General features: G+C 37.0%; 4 protein-coding genes across 6 annotated transcripts; 1 reads left to right on the forward strand and 3 right to left on the reverse strand.

Moving 5' to 3' along the window:
- Positions 1 to 195: 195 nt before the first annotated feature.
- LOC125215414 (GDSL esterase/lipase At4g10955) lies at positions 196 to 3152 on the forward strand. Its single transcript, XM_048116822.1, has 3 exons — positions 196 to 358; positions 1112 to 1242; positions 1934 to 3152. The coding sequence occupies exons 2-3, from the start codon at positions 1142 to 1144 to the stop codon at positions 2901 to 2903; spliced, it is 1071 nt and encodes a 356-aa protein (XP_047972779.1). The 5' UTR covers positions 196 to 358; positions 1112 to 1141; the 3' UTR covers positions 2904 to 3152.
- A 743-nt stretch (positions 3153 to 3895) lies between these two features.
- On the reverse strand, positions 3896 to 4586 carry LOC125216483. The gene has a single exon (XM_048118197.1). The coding sequence runs from the start codon at positions 4545 to 4547 to the stop codon at positions 4005 to 4007; it is 543 nt and encodes a 180-aa protein (XP_047974154.1). The 5' UTR covers positions 4548 to 4586; the 3' UTR covers positions 3896 to 4004.
- Positions 4587 to 6082: 1496 nt separating this feature from the next.
- Positions 6083 to 10819, reverse strand: LOC125210765 (phosphatidylinositol 4-kinase gamma 4-like). 3 transcript variants are annotated; one of them, XM_048110347.1, is made up of 7 exons: positions 10785 to 10819; positions 10587 to 10691; positions 10433 to 10485; positions 10122 to 10230; positions 9849 to 9961; positions 6948 to 8357; positions 6083 to 6880 (listed from the first exon to the last, which is right to left on the reverse strand). In XM_048110347.1, the coding sequence occupies exons 6-7, from the start codon at positions 8301 to 8303 to the stop codon at positions 6503 to 6505; spliced, it is 1734 nt and encodes a 577-aa protein (XP_047966304.1). In that variant the 5' UTR covers positions 8304 to 8357; positions 9849 to 9961; positions 10122 to 10230; positions 10433 to 10485; positions 10587 to 10691; positions 10785 to 10819; the 3' UTR covers positions 6083 to 6502. The 3 variants fall into 3 exon arrangements, with proteins under 3 accessions (XP_047966304.1, XP_047966305.1, XP_047966306.1); XM_048110348.1 differs by lacking the exon at positions 10785 to 10819 and having other exon boundaries at positions 10583 to 10662; XM_048110349.1 differs by lacking the exons at positions 9849 to 9961; positions 10122 to 10230; positions 10433 to 10485; positions 10587 to 10691; positions 10785 to 10819 and adding an exon at positions 8669 to 9336.
- On the reverse strand, positions 9715 to 11154 carry LOC125210403 (calcineurin B-like protein 4). The gene is made up of 7 exons (XM_048109961.1): positions 11082 to 11154; positions 10927 to 11009; positions 10785 to 10844; positions 10583 to 10691; positions 10433 to 10485; positions 10122 to 10217; positions 9715 to 9768 (listed from the first exon to the last, which is right to left on the reverse strand). Exons 1-7 carry the CDS (start codon positions 11152 to 11154, stop codon positions 9715 to 9717), a joined length of 528 nt encoding a protein of 175 aa, XP_047965918.1.
- Between the last annotated feature and the right edge of the window lie 2102 nt (positions 11155 to 13256).

The raw sequence follows: 13256 nt of genomic DNA on the forward strand, positions 1-13256 counted from the left end.
TTTCTGCGTTTTGACGTACCCCATAAACGTTGTCGTCTTAATTTAGAGAAACGACATCGTTTGTTTTATTACCAAATTAGTCCATATAGGAGTATTCAGGAACCTCGTAATGGCAATTTGACCATTCTACAGAGTAATTAATTAAAGTTGATGATATAATTGTGTTATTAATACCGCTCTTGCTGATGTAAAATCAAAATCCTGTGCAGAAGAAATCAATTCCTTAAATATTGTACGACTGCGACACTTCACCTCCTCACCTCTCTCACTTCATTTTCATTTCTAGATCAACAAACACCGATACTAGATTCACGTATTCTCTTCACTTCTGCTGCGAATCACAACCGCGATCTTCAAGGTGCTCTTTCTGGTTCCTGCATTTTCCCTAATTTTAGCCCTAGCACAGATCTGAAATTTCAAAATTTCTGTTTCTACATCTTGTAATTCCTTTTACAATTCATTATCAATAGCTGTGGTTGTTGATTTAGGTATCAATGCTGTCCAAGTAAACAGAAATGTGATTCTCTTTTGATGTATCATTGCTCGTAACAGAGAAAATGCACTATCAACTCTTTGACTGGGCTATTTTTTTGTATTTCCCCATTTTCTTTGGTATGATTTAGGCTCTTTATTTATCTGGGTTGGAATTTTCTCGAACATCTCCTTTAACGAGGCCTTACTATTTTTACAGTATGCTTCTTCTGTAAATTTTAATCTTATTTCTCAAAAGAAAAATAGCTACTTCTGTTTTATCTATATTTTGAGGGAATATAAGTTTGTATATGAATTTATTATCTTCTGTATTTCCAAGCATATTCGTATGATTTGAGGGAATACAATTATACTAGTTTCACTTTTGTTCAGTTTCTGATGCATTACAAACTTGAAATCAACAACTTTCTTTTCCTGTCCTTGTTAACATCAGTTTATTTCTGCTTATTCTTCCCTCTCCTTTTGGTTGTAGTGAAGAATTAGCAAAAAGGCTACACTCTTATTCTACATTTTGGCTGCTTTCATGTTGATCATCATGTGCTTGATTGAAAATATTTTAGTTTAATGTGCCTCTTTGCATCAAATAGTTTACATGTCTTGTTTGTTGCAATTCATGCAGGATTTATGAGAGATTGTAGTATAACGGATTATGGCATCAGAAACGGCTATTGTTAAAGTTTCGGAATCTCCCATATCAGAAAGGGAAAATTTTGATCTTTCCGGACCTGTGTACCTGACAACAGTTGATTGGTAAGATCTCAACTTGGTTTTAGGTTTACAAGATTCATTGTCGCAAATGTGTTTCTCACGTACTGAAAAGAGCTTGAGGGCTTATTTATTTTCTCTAGACTTAAAGATGCTCGTATTTTCTTTTGATATCAAGCACAACGAAGCATTCTAGCGCATCTTGTTCTTTGTCAGTTCTGTAGGTGGAGATAGATACCAGTTAAGATATGATATTGCTCTCTCTTACCAGTTCTGCTCTGTATGCTTCCAGCTAATGTTTCTACCTCTTGTCGAAGCATTATAACAACCCTTCTTAGAATTCGACTGAGTAGCATATTCTTTTGCCACCTTTTATTTTTCTCCTCTGGTCTAGATTTCTCATTCTATGAACTGCTGAGGAACTGAGGTTCAATAACATCGACTCATAATTTGTGTAAGAGTTGAACTATCCTATAGAGAATACCAATTCTAGGTTTTCAAGAATTAAAGATTTGTAGCATTGAGAAAGAGTTGGACTAGGCTATAGAATTCTGATTCTAGGTTTTGAAGAATTGATGATTTTTAGCATTGGGAAAGAGTTGGATAAGTCTAAATTGACCTCTGTTGCATTGTGGTACCTTATTTGTAATGGCTTATAGAAATTGTTTGTATTGAGCTTGAATTGCCATCTCTAGTTTAAATGAATTGCCATGATTCTTATAGCCGCATTTTGCAGGACAAATCCGTGTCACCGGAGGTCTGTTGCAGCTAGTTTGGTTCAGGCTGTTTATATTTTGGAACGAGACCGCCAAGAGAAGCGAGAGGGGGACCAAGCGCTTGCGCCTCTGTGGTGGAAGGCTTTCAATTTTGAGTTATACAGGCAGCTTATCGACGATGCTGATTCTTGCATTTTTGGTGCCATATATAAACTCAGTTCGACATCTCCGGATGACCAACATCAGGCTCAAGCTCCACGCTACGTTGTTGCCTTTCGAGGGACCATAACCAAAGGAGACGCATTCATGAGGGACCTTGAACTTGACATCCACATCATACGGAACGGGCTGCACCAAACTTCTCGGTTTGAGATAGCTATACAAGCCGTTCGTCATGTGGTTGCGACGTTCGGAAGCAGCAACATCTGGATAGCCGGACATTCCCTCGGAGCTGCCATGGCGTTGCTCGCCGGAAAGAACATGGCAAAGAGTGGTGTTCTCCTCGACGCCTTCTTGTTCAACTCGCCGTTCTTTTCTGCCCCGATCGAGCGGATCAAGGACAAGAAAGTGAAGCACGGCCTCCGGTTTGCAGGCAGCGTTATCACTGCAGGACTAGCTCTTGCCATGAAAAGCAACAACCAAGCTAATCGTTCTGGCGGCACATTCGTTTCCTTGGCCGCGTGGCTGCCGCATCTGTTTGTGAACCCGGCCGACCACATCTGCGCGGAGTACGTAGGATACTTCGAGCACAGGAAACGGATGGAGGATATGGGAGCCGGAGAGATTGAGAGGCTGGCGACGCAGCACTCCATCGGAGGACTCGTGTTGAACGCGTTTGGGAAGCAGTCAGAGGAGCCGCCGCATCTCATTCCGTCGGCGCACGTGACTGTGAATAAGGCTGCAGCCAGAGACTTCAAAGAAGCTCATGGGATCCATCAGTGGTGGAGAAGTGATCTTCAGTCTGAAACCAAGACGTACACCTTTAGTTAGATAAATCCCTGCTTCCATTCCTTTGATTTGTTAAATTAATTTCTTGAAATATGAGTGTACTGTATTGATTTGTATTAGAGGATCTCGTGTGATTTCTCGTATTTCGAGGTGGCGGAGACAATGTAGTCCCTAGTGGTGATTGTCGATGTAAAAATTAGGACCCCCCACCACCACCTCCACCTCTGCCTCTTCTGCAGCTTGGTCACCACCTAAATTAGGTCCACATCTTTTGCTCATCGACTTTGACCATTCTTGCTAGTTTTAATATGGTGAAAATTATAAAAAAAATCTAGTTCAAATTTGTGACTAAAATGCGTTATGTTCAGGGTTGAGTCATCGTGCTCTTAAAAATTACTGTTACTTTTTATTTTGATAATTGCTTGGATTATTTAATGTAAATGTGATTGGGTTTGGGGTTCTCTACCTAATTTTCCACTTTATGAACTTTGTACTTGTACTTCAGTAGGATCAATTGCAATGAGTTTTTATTGTATCTGATCACCATTATGTATTCCATAAGAATAAAATTATAAAAATATATACTCCACGATTTTCTAAAACAATGAAGTTTCCACACAAAGAGCTTTCTTTTTAAAACTTTCAAATTTGATTACTACATGATGTATTATTAGTAAGAACTTATTTTCTTTTTGGTATATGTGTTCGTATTTGTTAAGCGCTTGTCATTTTGTTGTTTATTTTGTGCTTTTGTTTTCAAGTGTATTCGACTAGTATTGCTTCTATTCCCGCTTTTTCCATTGCATAATAATTACCGTCTCACTCGCACTCAAAATACTTTTTAAATATTGGATAATCCATTAAATCCGAAAAAACGCTCCGCTCCTCTTCTCTTTGAATGTGTGACCTTTTTCAAATGCTGCCTGATTTCTGGCTTGTGCTCTTCTCTGATTTGCTAAACTAATCACTTCCAAAAATCGAAAATTCTCAATAAGCAAAATAAAATCGAATTGATTCCGCAAACAAGGCACCACTCAGACTTAACTTTCCTAAAATAACCAAAATCCATAATTCTTTATACAATTCGGATATTGAAAACCCCAGAGAGAAATTAAAAAAAAAGAAAAGAAAAGAAAAGGAAAACTAACAGTGGAAGGCCAAGACAGAGGCATCAGTAAGAGAAACCGAAACAGTGCAGTCGGCGCGGGCCCCCACGTTATGATTAAACAAATGCAGGACCCGAACCCGGCCCGCCATCTCCAGCCTGGACTCCACCTCCATGGTCTCCGTCTCCTCCACCGGGAACGACTTGACGGAGAATGTGGCGGCCATGTACTGCGTCTGTCCGGCGGCGATGGTGCCGGCGGGGATGAACAGGAAGCCCACCTGGCGGGCGGCGTGGAGGAGCTGGATGGAGCTGTCGTAGTGGGCGAAGGCGGCGCGGTTGGGGTTGGTGACGGTCACGTATTGGAAGAAGGTGAAGCTGACGGAGGAGTTGGCGGCGGAGAAGGCCGGGAGAGTCACGGAGTTGACTGCGAGGGAGGGGTCTTTGGGTTTGAAGATTGTGAGGTAGATTATGCAGGCGATGATGACCACGAAGATGAGGAAGATTGTGGCTACGATGCACGAGGCTAGGTTCGTGCGCCCGCTGGGGCGTTTGTGGATCGGAGGAGGCGGTTTCCCCATTTCAGATGAGAAGAGAGAGAGATAGTGTGTTTATGCTGAAGTTGCTTGATTTTTGTCGTTGATGAGCTTCGTTTTGTCCTCACGTTTGGATTTTAGATCATTTCTTCTTTTTAATTTATATTCTTAGTTTTATGTTTTAACAAAATAATTTGTTATTTAAGATATTTTAGGAATAAATGAATATGAATTAAAAATATGCATTATGGGGGACTAGATTTGAATCACTTTATTCTCCCTTTACTTAACTCACCTAACACAATTTTTCTTAATCTTCGTGCCGAAAAGAAACACCTCCGTTACTATGGAACGGAGGGAGTACTATATTATGTATTGTTGCATCAAAATGTCGATAGTGTATTTGTTAGAGTTGATCAAGCGGTAGTGAGGTTCCTCCGTGACGTGATTTTTAAATTTAAAATTATTTTAAAAAAAAGAAGAGAGATTGTCACTAGTGTGTTAAATATTAATGCTAAATCTCATGAATTAACACATTAATGCTAAATCTCATAAATTACATTAAACTTTGAAGGATACGGAGTGTAAAAATACACTTGATTATAGCTTCATGAGAATATTATCATAGATAAAACTACCCAAAATTACTATAACCATTTGATATTACTACAATTCATTCGTGAAAAAAATGTTTTATTTTGTCATTTCGCGACGTCAGTAATTTAATTATTTTATTTACTCTTTCTTATTTTAGGTATATGGTCATACCATTCAACTAAATCATTACACTTTTATTATATTAAAAAACTAATAGTACTACTATATAATAGTGGAGTCTACGTTCCAATAGCTAATTTTTCTATTTTTTCTTCACAACATCAAATAATTTATTAAAACTCATGTCAGATCAAAATTAGCCTGGGCACCAAAGGAGTACTAGTAGTCACACCATCAACAAATTTAAAAAATATATATTTCCTTTGTCTCAAAATAGATGTCGTATTTTCTTTTTTAGTTTGTTCTGCAGAAGGTGTCACATTTTCCTTTTAAGAAAAAGTTCCCTCTTACATCAATATATATATAAAAAAAATTCTATCCACTTAACATTAAAAAAAAACATCTCTTAAAATCTTTTATCACTCAAGCGTGACAATGATTTATGGTACGATGGAAATAGTAGTTTACAGTGAACTATATAAATAGTCCCTGGACTTCGGAGCTTAAGCCGTTTTAGTCTCTGGACTTCAAATCTTGTGAAATTCCTAGACTTTGATGTAATCACGTTTTTTTTTCCTTCCCCTTTTCACTTTTTTAAAACATATTTGGACTGAAATGCTCCCAAAGGCATGGAACGCATTTATATATTTTTGTAAACTCCATTAATTTTTTCTTCTCTATTCTCGACCTTAAAAATATCATGTACAGTCGTTGATTAATTACATTTTAGGTAGACAATGTTTGAGAGAATAGACACCATGGCCATACATATGCGGATCATGTTGATAATCCAATTGATAGGAGGTCACATCCAACTAGGCAATTCTAAAAACTTTGCAGAAGGTCTTGGCAAGTTGAGTATCGGTAATTCAAGAATTAGAGTCTAATAAAAAACCAAATAATTGTATTGATGTACTTTCCTTTTACATTACTTTCCTTTACAACACATTTGTAAATTGTAATCCTATATAACAGGATGTGTAATAGTGTTACAATCAATCAATAAAAATTCAATCGATTTCTCTCTCAAAAATGACCGTAATACAATCAAAGAGAGAGATTGGTTATGTTTAACAACCACCATAATCTAATAAAACTATAAACACAATCTTATTTCATAATTGTGTGGCTCCTGTTGAATGCAACTGACCACACATAAGGAAAGAAAACTTAGTTAGAACCAACTAACCAAAAGGCCCAAAGAGAGACTTTCTCTTTGTTGTAGGCACCCAAACTTCGGTTATATAGCTATTATATGAACTTCAAAAATCCTCAGTTTAATATTACTGAAGGAGTTTGTCAAGTGTCGAATCCATGACATCGGATACGGCTTCAAGAAACGCAGCCTCGCTCATTCCTGGGAGCACGGCGTCCTCTGCCTCGTGCACAATCTCCTCTATCACAGATTTCTTGTTCAAGCTCTCTCTGCACATGATGCTTCCTATTGCGAAAGGCGTGAGACCTCTGTCCACCCCTTTCTTCAGAAGCATGGTGGAGATACGGAGCGTACGAGCACTTTCAGGGGAAAGATCCAATCCATAGACTTTGAGGGTTGCTAAGTCTTTCTCAGCATCAAGTGATTTTATGTAGTCCAATGTCTTCCTGGAGAATGGTTGTCGGGCTTGTGGCCAGTATAGCCAGTCGAACGTGCAGTCCTCAAACTGCAGCCAAGATCAAAATGTGAGTCTATTTACAAGATTTTAGTGTTTGAAAAGGAAAGAGTAGTACATTTTCAGGCAAGCAGTAGCCATGATCAATCGGAATCAGGGTTATTCTTCCGTTTCCCGGATCTTTGTGTAGCAAGATGTTTCCGGCGTGCCTGTCAGCATTGGCTACTCTTATGTCAAGGACAGAGATCTTGTGGACTTCATCGACAGGGAAATCCCGAGGGCCCATGTCTTCACAGCTTCCATGATTCTTCCTAAACATCTGTAATGATCCAGTCTTAGTATGCTCACTGGACCAATCAAATCCATTCGGGTGGTTAAACCCTTTGTGCAGGCACTGCGCCATCACTGTAGGGGGCACTCCAGCAAAACCAACTTCTGTACGAAACAACGACTGAGGACCCTCAACTGGATGGTCCAGGATATACGCTGCCACCTCCCTCCACGCGCCTCCCCCAACTCGGGTGCCCCTCTTCAGCCCTTGTCCATCATGTGAAGGGGGCAGGCCTTGAGGGTTGTTTAAGGCCAGAGGCTCCTCATCTACGGGCTTAAAGACTGCGACATACTTATCTCCCGCAGCATCTTGCATGAAGTAAGTTCCGCCCATGCCCTCAGATGACCTAGCTGGCTGTTTGCCTTGGGCTAACCCGTCTGAGACAGACTGCACCATCTCCCACAAGAAGTGTGGGAACTGGACACATGAATTCACTATATCTGGTTTCAAGAAGAAATCTTGGCCTAGCAATGACCTTGATAAAACCATCCTATCCTTGTCCTTCTCCTCATCCACCCCCTTGTTCAAATTTGGAGTGGCAATGGAGAGCTCGAGGTCTCTCTCAACGGCCTTGCTCCAAACCTCAGCATACTTGTGCACCACCAAGTGAATGACAGCATCGCCATTGTTACTTAGATCACTGATTAGCCTATCATTGTCATGGAGCTTCTCTCCGTGACAGAATATGTCCGAATCTACATCATGAACTCCTTTCCCCTTGTTAGCAATCCTACGCTTTAGATACCCTACGTTCCTGTGCCTATCCACTTGGAACTTGAATTCTTCCCCATTTGCCGTGCTAACATTGATCAGCAGAAGATCCGAGATCCTCAGCGCCAAATGCAAGGCATTCCCATCTGAGATGCCGTAATCTTTGACAAGAGAATCAGTCTTTGAGAGCACCCTGCCTTCAAAAACTAGATTCTGCCTCTTCACTGCAAAACCGTTACATGTCTGTATCCTAAGCTTCACTGATGCAATGGAATCAGACTCCATCACGCGCATGGGGGTCATGGAACCCCCAACGGTGATGTAGATCTCGATGGATTCACTAGTGCACAGATCGAGTCGGTCCTTGAAACCATCACCATACCGTGCTCTCCCTTCCAAGACTGGACTCAAAGCAACGTCTACAGCAGCCATTTTGTTATGTATCTATAGTTACTTGATAATCTGTAGCCTTAATCTTCGGGTTTCCTAAATTCACAACAGCATTCCATCAATGCTACATCACAAAATGCATAGAACACCACACCAATTGATCAAAACTCAAAGCAAATCGGATAACTCTCCTGCTGAATTTCACTCCATTTCCTCTTCCAAATTTTGATAAATAGAGAGTTCATCAGAAATCAAAACAATCATATGCCAATAACTTAAACTAACTAACATAAATGCATAACAAAATAGTAAAACATCAAAATGCCCCTACAGTCCAATAACCTAATTAATAGGGGAAAAAAGTAGTACTACTAGTATATCATAACTTGAAAATTGGTTGAAATTACCTCGGAGGGAGAGACTTGAAAGCTATGCTGCAGCTTTCCTTCAACAATCAAGACTCCCCTCCAACCCAAAAAGAAAATTTAGGCTACACAATTGCTACTTGTGTATATTTGTAATGAGATTGAACGCATGTGAGGAAATATTAATATTTTTTGTAAAATTTTGTTAATAACAAAAAGGGGATGAATCGAAATTCAAAATCGACGGTGGCATAAAATTGCAGAGGAATTAAACTTCCGTTTCAATTCCTCTGCATTTTACGGAGCTAGTGGAAAAGTGATTTTTTAAATCCTGGGCAGAATTTGCCTCATTCGGGCATGGATTCTCGAGAGAAAAAAGTATATAAATGTGCGAGATTCATGAAGGAGCGATTTCGAAGGTGGAGCTAAATTATCGAAAATGGATGGGGGGAGAATTGGAGCTGAATTATAGCCGTTGCTTTAGCTATGTGTTCATTTCATATGACTTGATTTTCAGCAAATGTTTAGTGGTCTCATTATAAGCGACAAAAATAAGATTAGTTAAACTGCCACTAATTATCCATATCTCCTTCTCAATAAACTGTTTTGTATTATTTCAATTATTAAAAAGTGGAGATCTGATTGGGTTTGAGTTTTACGTGCTACTTCCTCCGTCCGCCATCAGCACTACGAGTTTTAAGAAATATTAAAAAAAGTGGGTGAAAAAAAGTTAGTAGACTAAGAGTCTCACTTGTATATATTAGTTTTAAATAAAATGTGAGTAAAATGAGTTAGTGGAAGGTGAGACCCTATTATCATTTATGGTAAAAGTGAGCCGAGACACCTATTCGCGGACGGGGTAAAATTTTAGTATTAATTTTACATTATATAATATTCTTAAAAAATTGTAATTCGATCGGTACGGTATGAATTTAGCGTGACAAACTCAACTATACAACATAGAAGTGAAATATAATGGGAATTTGATTTTTCCATATAAAATCCATGAAAAGATATAAAGGAATAGTAGTACTTATATTTATGTATGTTTTGTTCTCTAGTTTAATTTGTATGAATACATTAGACAGTTAAACACCCTTAAATACGTGCTCATCTTTCATCAAAATGTCATCGACAAATCTCTGCATAAATAGTTGAATCATATTAGTTCATCAGTGAATGAATTAAGATAAGTAAAAGCATAATAAAAGAGATTAATTACTTTAAGAAGGGAATTGTCATGTTCCTCAACAAAGATGGTTTCCGGGCTGCAAATTCTTTCCACTCTTCTATATCTATCTTCCCATCTCTCTCTGTGTCCACTTCCTCAAATGTCTACACACATAAAAATCACTACTAATAAACAATATTTTACTTAAATAGTGATCAATAAATAATTAAATCTCAATGCATGACTAAAATTCAAATTTTTACGATTAGATAAAAATGAAAGGATGAAATTAGAACAAGAAAGTGTGTTTGTGGGACCTCATACCTTGTCTATTATAGATTGAATGATGTCATCAGTCAAAATCAAGCTCGATTCATGTAGTAATTCCACGATCATCTCCTTCACCTTATCCCCAATAGGCTAGTTAGAAAATCTTGAAAGCAAACAGACACGTAAAAATGAGTACTACTGGCTTTTTAAAAATTTTCAACTTACTGCATTGAATTCAATACTTTATTGAATGAAAATGTAATCTTGGCTTGATTTTTTTTTTTTTTAAATCTCTATATTTGGCAATTCTCATTATACAAATGGGTTTGCAGCCTAAATGCCTAATCCATATGAAAAATACATACCTCATCCTTTTCTATGTAGCCAGTTTGTCCTATATCGTACAAATGGAAAGCAACTGTAGCAATAGAAAATTAAAATGTTGTTGCATGGCGATATATAGTTGAAATTGAAAATATTAAAATAAATTACTGCTACTATATTTAAATCCATACAGACAGCTTTCTCTTCTTGAGGCGTGTCAGGATGGAAAATGCTCAAACATCTGATGAACTCTCCGAAATCTATCACGCCATCGTGCTTCGAGTCAAACATATCAAACAACTGAAAATATATGGTTGGATAATTTAGTAAATAAAAGGCTATATGTATATACACACATATCAAATAAAATGATAGTAGTACTTAATAACGAACCCGATCTGCAATAACAGACTGCTGCTTGCTGTCCTGAAACAATCCGAGTTTAAATTCATCCTATAATAAAGAAATGAAAAATGGAATTTTATAGTAATAATTCGTGGGATTAAACAATATAGAAAATTTATGAACAAATTACTCTATTGAGGAAGCCATCGTCGACTAATGTGCTGCCGAGTTTTCTGAATAGCTCATTCAGTTTTTTGACCTCTTTAGGTGTAACTGCAGTTGCAAATTTAATAGAATAAATGAATAAAATAATGATGAGAAAATAAACAAATAATACTCCATTACATCTTGATTGAGAGGCGAGAAGAGATGGATCTTCAAATATCTGTGGCCGTTGCTTGCTGCAAAAACAACCCATTAACACTCTAGAGCCTAGAGAGAGACTCCAATTGCGTGCCCTTCTTTTAAATACCACATTATATAATTTTATGGTGATGTGATCAAATAAAAATGTTCCTTCTGTAACTAACTTAAAATCAATCGTAGATAAAGTGCTTGTCAAACGTGTAGAGTATTAATAAGTAGTACGAAGAATGGTCGAAAAATTCATAAATTTTGGTCTGTCCGCAACTTTAAAAATCAGTCGTTAAAATACGAAGCGAAGTCGTGGTTCGGGGGTTGACAGAGGAATGATCAGATAAAATATGCTTCAACTATATTCGGAGGCTTAGTGAAAATAGAAGTAGAATCAGGTGCTTCGTGGCTTTTGGTTTTTGTTAAAAATAAATAAAAATAAGAGGAGATGTAGGAGCACTAACATCGAACGTAGTCGCTCCACAGCGCCTTGATTCCAACTCTCAAGCATAAAATATATGCCTTATGTCGGAAGTTTGATTTTGTAAATCAAAGTTGGCTTTTCTAAATAAGAAATTTGAAAGTGCACACATACTTTGTCAAATATAGTAAATTAATGCATAATATAACTTTTGTAATCTAGTGAGAGCGAGGACTCTGAGGAGGGTAATCGCCTTCATTTTTGCATCCAAATCTCTTTTACAATGGAGTAGTAGTACTAATTATTTTTTATGTTGGGGTGGACTAGACCTAGACGACGAATGGGACAAAAATATACATGAGCAAAATTTAAATATAAAAGTAGGGATATTTTATAATAAATTAAAACAAATAAATGATATATGTATGTGTGGAAATTGGAGGGGAGCATTTAACCCATCTTGCTACATGCTAAGTCCTTCTTAAATAAAAGCCCTCTTGAGTTTGCTACCTAATCTGTTATGATAGCATTATAACTAGTCGGCTAGACCTAAGGGTGAGAACTTGGGTTTTGTTTTGTTTTTTAGGTTAAACCGAAACAAAACGAATTGAAAAATCAAAATTTTATGAAAATGGTAACCAAACTAAACCGAATTATCCGATAATCAAACCTGAAAAACCAAAATATGAATTATGAAAATCGATCGGAATGGAAAACCAAAATTTGCATAAATATATCCAAAAAATCCTAAAAACCAAACTCCAAACTACAAAAGTCGAACCCAAAAAACCGAAATTGCACAATATATCCAAAAAACCGAAAAATAAAAAAAAATATTCTATAGTTAAAAAAAAATTACTACCGTATCAACAATTAACAAATCTAAACATTTTTGTTTTCAAATTATTATTACATTTATTGGTATAAATCGATCCAAATAGAGTTTTTTTAAAGTATAATATAGTACTATATAATGCCAAAACAAAATTCGATTTTTCGTTTTTTAATCGAATCGAATAATAAAAAAATAAAAAAGAACGAACTGATATCAAATTTTGGTTTGATTTGGATCGAATATTCAATTTTTTATTATTTTGCTCACGAGCTCACCATGCTTGAGATGCTAAGGTTGTCGGTATAGGCCTCTCAGACAATATTGCCCTATCTCAACTCGACTTGGTGAAAACTAGTAGTAACTATTTTGTAGTGTAAAACCATATAATTGAATAGGGTTGGGTCCGAGCTTATGGACCTAATTGTATCTTTTGACTACAATTCTCCAACGGTAATATATTCTAATACAATTGTATTTATAATGTAAAATAAAAATACAATAATATTAATTGAAGTTTTAGTTTAATTCCTCAGCCAACTTCTATTTGTAGGCTAGTTAACTGTAAGTCTGTAAATAGGCTTGGTTTCTTGCAGCAGTTATTGGAACAATAGTTTTGATTTAGTGTTTTAGACAGTACTTGACAAGCTAGGAAAAATTTGATTGAGTGAAAAAAAATTATACCGCCTTATATATTCATTGTTTCAAAATACTATAGTAAGATACTGGGCCGTATATAGTATATTGGACCATCGCTATATTCAGTGACCAGATCTGACAAGGCCTGCTCAAAATTAGGCCCATTGATCTAATTTTCAGGCCCAGAACAAAACTTAGCCGCATCCAACCAACACTCAAATATTTATTTATTCGTTTCCTTTTTTCTCTTTAATCATTTATTGTTGCTGCTAAA

Source organism: Salvia hispanica, chromosome 3, assembly GCF_023119035.1.
Source record: "Salvia hispanica cultivar TCC Black 2014 chromosome 3, UniMelb_Shisp_WGS_1.0, whole genome shotgun sequence".
Classification (NCBI taxonomy): Eukaryota; Viridiplantae; Streptophyta; class Magnoliopsida; order Lamiales; family Lamiaceae; genus Salvia; species Salvia hispanica.

Excerpts from the sequence above, each read along its gene's own strand:
- LOC125210403 (XM_048109961.1), bottom strand. The coding sequence starts at position 11,154 with ATGGGTTGTTTTTGCAGCAAGCAACGGCCACAGATATTTGAAGATCCA. Across the intron at positions 11,010-11,081 it reads TCTCGCCTCTCAATCAAGAT|TTACACCTAAAGAGGTCAAA; the intron begins GTAATGGAGTAT and ends TTGCAACTGCAG. Across the intron at positions 10,486-10,582 it reads TCAAGAAGAGAAAGCTGTCT|TTGCTTTCCATTTGTACGAT; the intron begins GTATGGATTTAA and ends CTATTGCTACAG.
- LOC125210765 (XM_048110347.1), bottom strand. The coding sequence starts at position 8,303 with ATGGCTGCTGTAGACGTTGCTTTGAGTCCAGTCTTGGAAGGGAGAGCA. Across the intron at positions 6,881-6,947 it reads GCTACTGCTTGCCTGAAAAT|TTTGAGGACTGCACGTTCGA; the intron begins GTACTACTCTTT and ends TCTTGGCTGCAG.
- LOC125215414 (XM_048116822.1), top strand. The coding sequence starts at position 1,142 with ATGGCATCAGAAACGGCTATTGTTAAAGTTTCGGAATCTCCCATATCA. Across the intron at positions 1,243-1,933 it reads TACCTGACAACAGTTGATTG|GACAAATCCGTGTCACCGGA; the intron begins GTAAGATCTCAA and ends CGCATTTTGCAG.
- LOC125216483 (XM_048118197.1), bottom strand. The coding sequence starts at position 4,547 with ATGGGGAAACCGCCTCCTCCGATCCACAAACGCCCCAGCGGGCGCACG.